The 5,273-nt window shown below is 54.4% G+C and overlaps 1 protein-coding gene across 2 annotated transcripts; it reads right to left on the reverse strand.

The window, feature by feature from the left end:
• Window positions 1-380: 380 nt before the first annotated feature.
• On the reverse strand, window positions 381-5,048 carry TMEM200C (transmembrane protein 200C). 2 transcript variants are annotated; one of them, XM_074847715.1, is made up of 2 exons: window positions 4,885-5,048; window positions 381-2,750 (listed from the first exon to the last, which is right to left on the reverse strand). In XM_074847715.1, exon 2 carries the CDS (start codon window positions 2,705-2,707, stop codon window positions 1,055-1,057), a length of 1,653 nt encoding a protein of 550 aa, XP_074703816.1. In that variant the 5' UTR covers window positions 2,708-2,750; window positions 4,885-5,048; the 3' UTR covers window positions 381-1,054. The 2 variants fall into 2 exon arrangements, with proteins under 2 accessions (XP_074703816.1, XP_074703825.1); XM_074847724.1 differs by lacking the exon at window positions 4,885-5,048 and adding an exon at window positions 4,667-4,797.
• Between the last annotated feature and the right edge of the window lie 225 nt (window positions 5,049-5,273).

Genomic DNA, 5,273 nt, shown 5'->3' on the forward strand with positions numbered 1-5,273 from the left:
GAAGTGAAAAATCCAGAAATAATATTCTGCAGTTCGAGATTAACATGTTAGTCACGAAAAATCTAATTTTGATAGAAGGTCAAACCTTTAAAAAATTTTTTTCCTTAGCATGTCAAAATCTCACATTTCTTCAGCTGTCACAGAGCACTGTTAGAAATAGAGACAGAATCTGCTGATTGAATTAAAGTGTGGTTTCTCAGAGACTGAACCAGTATTTATTTTGAAATTACACCTAAATTATTAACTACCCACTTAAAAGCATAAGTAAACCTTTGGCCTCATAGCATCTCTATAATCTATCACAGTATAAAACCAAAAGGTTTCTGGTATCTGTAATTACTTACCAAAATAAAGGACTTTTCTGTGTGGCAGTGTTGTTTGTAAATGTTTTATTAAAAAAAAAATCTTTTAATGCTATTAGTCAATACATGTGTAATAATACTTAATAAAGTATCACGTAGTAGTAGGTATTTTGGATTCAGGAATGTAATGGTTTTAACTAAATCATCAGAGCTCTGTTCCGCTCCAGTCTCTTTTGTCTTTTTTTTCCAGAATTTAAACAAACTCATTCTTTGTCAAGGTACGTCATCCTTAAGGCCTTGCAAACTTTTTAGTGATTGAACCAAAACAAAGAGAGAGCTCAGCTTTCTTGATCTGAAGACCACATTGCTCTTGAGTTTAAAAAGGTGCCTGCGGTTTTCAGTTAGTGGCAAATCAGCAAGAAAGAGATCAGAGGAGAAAGAAGGGGCACTTGGAAATCAAAACAGTAAAGTGCACAGTTATACTGTCCGAAATTGTATTAATCTGATCCAAAGAACTTGCCGGACTGTGGATATTTAATACAATTTGGCTTGCATGGAACATACAATCACGATCGGACAGAAAGGATTTTCTTTTTCTTCCTGAAGTCATCTACAGGATTTATGGAATTCAATTTTCAAGGGTAACATACTGCAGCTCTTTGGATATTGATCGGTTTCCTAAGTCCACAAGGAGATGGAGAAGGGGGGAAGGTGTGGAGGGTTGCAAGGTGTCCTCGTGCCTTCTGTTTTGTTTAGATGCCAGTACTCTCCAGTTCCCCATCCTCCAGCCCTAATGCAGCATGCGACCTAGAAATCATAAAGAGTTTCTCTTTATTTGTGTACTGTCTTTGAGTTTGCTGGGATTGCTCCCCTGTTTGTTCTCTGCTGGTAGCCTTGAGGGGGTCCGTCTTCTCGACCGGTTCCTCCTCCTCACAGTCCTGGATTTTAGTGGCTGGGGTGTTGGCAACTGACTCCAAGGAGGTGCCTGCCTCCTCCAGGTGGCTGTAGCCCTTATTGCTGCTGGAAGGCTCAGACTGGGAGCTCTGGGAATCCGTCCTAGTGATGGGAGGAGGGGTTGAGGGGGGAGGTCCTCCCAGATCCAGAGATTTGGAGTAGCTAGAAGATGCCTTTACCAAGATGCTGGAGTTCAGGCACCTGCTGACAGCTGGGGACCGAGGCGGCTCAGGGAAAAGGGGACGCCTGGCATCAGGCAAGCAGCTGGTGCTCTGCCGCCTGAGAACCAGCTTGTGCCTCCTCGTCCCGCAGCTTCCCTCACCGTGGCTGCTGCTGAGGTTGGTCAGGCTCAGTTCGAACTCCCCCCGTGGGATCTCCCGCGCTCCCCGCTCACCGGGGGGCCTCCGCCAGCCTCCCCCTCCACCACTCGGTGCCAAGGGCAGGAGGGCAAAAGCGCTCAGTGAAGAGCCAACAATGGAGCTGGCTGTGCTGCGCCGGCCCCAGCTCTCCGGTGGGCTGCAGGGCGGGCTGGTGACAGTGCGGCCAGCATGGGCAGCACGCTCCTGGTAGATGCTGTAGACAGCCTCGGCCAGGCTGGGCGGCTGCGGCGGGGTGCAGAAGGAGGAACGCCGTGGCGAGGACGACAGGTCTGGCGGGGAAAGGGAGACCCCCAGTCCCGGTGGCCAGGAGCTCTTGGCCAGCATGGCAGCAGCACCCAGGCCTTCTCCACCAGGTTTCAGCTCCAGGCCCCGGGACTGCACATAGTTGACAAAGCCGTTCAGAGGAGCTGAGGCCGGGGTGCCTCCGTCCTTGGCCCGCAGGCTGTGGGCATCGATGACGGTGGAGTAGAGGTCACGCAGGTTGATGATCTTGGTCTTCTTGTCGCGGTTCTCGTGCAATACTGCATTGGCACAGATGAAGAGGAAGATGCCGATACCCATGATGAGGGGGCCCAGCACCTTCAGCTTGTCTGAATGCAAGTAGCTCGAGAAAAGACGGAAAAGCAAACCCACCGAGGTCTGGGGGGATGAGGAAGTGGGGGGGGACTGTGGGGACCCCCGAGTGGTAGCAGTGGTGGAGGTGTTGGCTCTGGAGGGTGACTCTGGATGGATCCCTGCTTGAGCCCCTTCCTGGTTCCGGGAGCGGTTCTTCGGGGTGCCACCCTGCGATGCCAGGTGCCGGCCCCCACTGAAGCTGCCTTCTCTGTACACCTGGCTGGGCTTTGGCCAGTAGCCCACCACGGCCAAGGCGATGCCCACCAGCAGTACCAGGATGCCACAGAGGGCAATGAGCCCCGAGAGGGAGCAGAGCTTGAGCTTGCCTTTCACCACCACCACGTCGTTCTTGCGCTTCTTTTTGGCCTTGCGTTTGCGTTTGGGGACTTGGCTTTGGGGTCGCAAGGGGTCCTGTTTCCTAGCCGAGATCCTCAGGAGGCCTCCAGTGGCGATCATGGCTGGCTACCCAGAGCACTGCCCCCAACGGCCACTCCAGCTCCTGCAGTGAAAGGGAGAAAAGAGGATGAGGACCAGGGGCAGACCTGCAGCACAAGAGGTGTCTCTGCTGCTCCCCATTCAAATTCCTGCTAATTAAAAACCTCAACAAGTGTGATGGGGGTTAACACCAACAGGCCGGTCTCCCTTGCCCACACAGCTCCCACGTATGAGAAAGAGACAGGCAGACTGGCAGCATCAAAGCAGCCATGTGCCCCACCACACTCCTGCCAAACAGCTGATTAACTTCTTTACACTCCAGGTGAAGGATAGAGGGAGTAGTATCTGCTGCTGTAAGCAGAAAAAGATCTTGCTGGTCTCAGAAGGAGCTTGCAAAGCACCAGGGCACAGAAGATGCTGAGCCCCAATCCCTAACAGGGTTTGGGGTTACACTGCACACTGGCTGTGGTTAGTGATGTCACACAGGATTTGAGGTGATGGAGGAAATAAAAGCAGGAAGGCAGCATATTTGATCTATAGATACCATTTGTTTTATTACACTACTTACACATTACTGGGGGGAGCATTAAACATTACTCGCCTTTCTTAAATGAGTGGGAAAGGAATTACTGTGAAATACACAAGGGAAACATTTGAACACTGGAAAGTGGTGCCCTGTGAAAGTTTTTTCCTAGCCATTTGCACTTGATCGGCAATATTACAGAAATTCATCTCCTGCCTGCAGTCCAGAGGCAGTCCTGGTTTGGGAACATGTGCAATGCTCCAGGTAACCGTTATGTAACAGCAGCGAATTCCCCCCCCTCCCCAGAAAGGGGAGATGGTGGCTGGCAGGTAAGAGATGGCATGTCAAATCTTATTAAAGCAGGAACAAACCCTTGCGAGTCACCTGGGGAAACAGCAATGACTGCTTGTAGGGAAACTGGCAGGAGACTAAACACTGAGCATTTATGGCTTCTGTTTCACTGGACCATCAGAAGTCATCTCTGTTCCAGTGATCTAAGCTACAAAATACAGAATGTAGGAGCAATTCCTGTACCGCTGCAATTCTTTTTGGAAGATATTCCTTCATGCTACCAAGAAGGATCTCCTCCCGAGTGTCCAATTATTTTTTCTTTGAGGGAGCAAAAGATGACAGCACGGAATATACTATGATTAACAAAGTTCAATTAATTGCACTGAAAGGCGATTAAGTAAGCACCTAAAAAAAAAAAAATCTTGCTCCCTTCCCCTGTTCAGCTTTTAAATCTCATTTCTTTTCTGTTCTATTGCCAGATTTGCCACGTATGCAGTAATTTTGTGTCCCATTTACTCCGTTTGTATTTTCCCCGGAAAAAGAAGGGTGCTGTCAGCGAAGACATTGTTAGATTACTCTCCGAGGTACCGCACGCTCAAAACAAAGAGCAGAGACTTTGTCTTCTCTTTCCTGTCGTTGAACTATTTATTTTTTTAAAAAGGGAAAAAAAAAAAAAGAGCGTTTTTTGTTGATGCAAAAGTGTAATTATCGGGGCATGCTTTGCTTTAATTGCCGGTTCGTTGATCTCATTTTTTCTACTGCCCCACTAGCCAGCAGCGGCGAAAACAGATGGCGATCGGCTCCGCGGAACCTTCCCAATTCGGCATCGCCGGGCACTTAGTTTTGGCGATGGGGAGGGCAGAGCTCGGCGGCGGCGGAGGGCACGGCCGGCCATCGCCGGTGACCGCATCGCGATAAAACCACCCGGGACTCGCAGGGGCCGGAGCCACATTTCGCACGAACTGACCGCGACCTCCACCCACACCCCAGCCCGCCGCCGCCGCCCCCCCGGGCGAGACCTCGAGCACCACCCCGACCCAGCTCGGTAAAGACCGAATACAGTTTTAATAGTATGGACAGGACCCGGTTTAACCCCTTCCTACCCCTCGGGCGCCTCAGATGGAGCTCGCCGGGCTCCGGCTGCCGGGGCAGGGGCCGCCACGCACCGTTTTAGAGCGGCTCCGGCACCAGACCCCGGTGCGCCAGCCGGGGGCTGCCCCGCCGCTCCCCGCCGTCGGGGCGGAGCGCCGAGCCCCGCCGGGCGGCAGCCCCGGCCCCTCAGCCCTTCGGGGCGTCGGTCGGGGGTCGCCGGCGGCCGAAGACGCCGCTCAAGATGGCAGCGGCGGGGGGGCGGGGGGGGACACGGGGGGACGCGGCCACTTACCGAGGAGGACCGGGGAGAAGTCCGCGCGGGAAGCGGCCGAGCCGCCGCGGGGAAGAAACTTTCCGGCCCGAGCGGGCATCCCCGCGCGGCGCCCGCCCCGCCGCCGCCGCCTCGCTGCCCCTCACGGCCCCGGGCGGGCGGGCGGCGGGGCTGGGCCGAGCGCCGGGCGCCCCCTCGGCCCCGCCGCCGCCGGCCGCCTCAGGGAGCTCCGCCGGAGCGCTGCCCCCTCGCCATGCCGCATCCTTCCCGCCGCGGGGCCGCCCCCCGGCAGCCCGCCCGCCCTCGCCGCCGGACCCGCCGGCGCCGCTGCCTGTGCCGCCGCCGCTGCGGGCGGTGCGCGGCTGCCGCGGCTGCCGGCCGGACTCGGCGCCGTTGCTAGGAGACGGGAG

Source organism: Strix aluco, chromosome 1 (genome assembly GCF_031877795.1).
Source record: "Strix aluco isolate bStrAlu1 chromosome 1, bStrAlu1.hap1, whole genome shotgun sequence".
Lineage (NCBI taxonomy): Eukaryota > Metazoa > Chordata > Aves > Strigiformes > Strigidae > Strix > Strix aluco.

Bases quoted from the DNA above. Each gene is read 5' to 3' on its own strand.
- TMEM200C (XM_074847715.1), bottom strand. From the start codon at position 2,707: ATGATCGCCACTGGAGGCCTCCTGAGGATCTCGGCTAGGAAACAGGAC.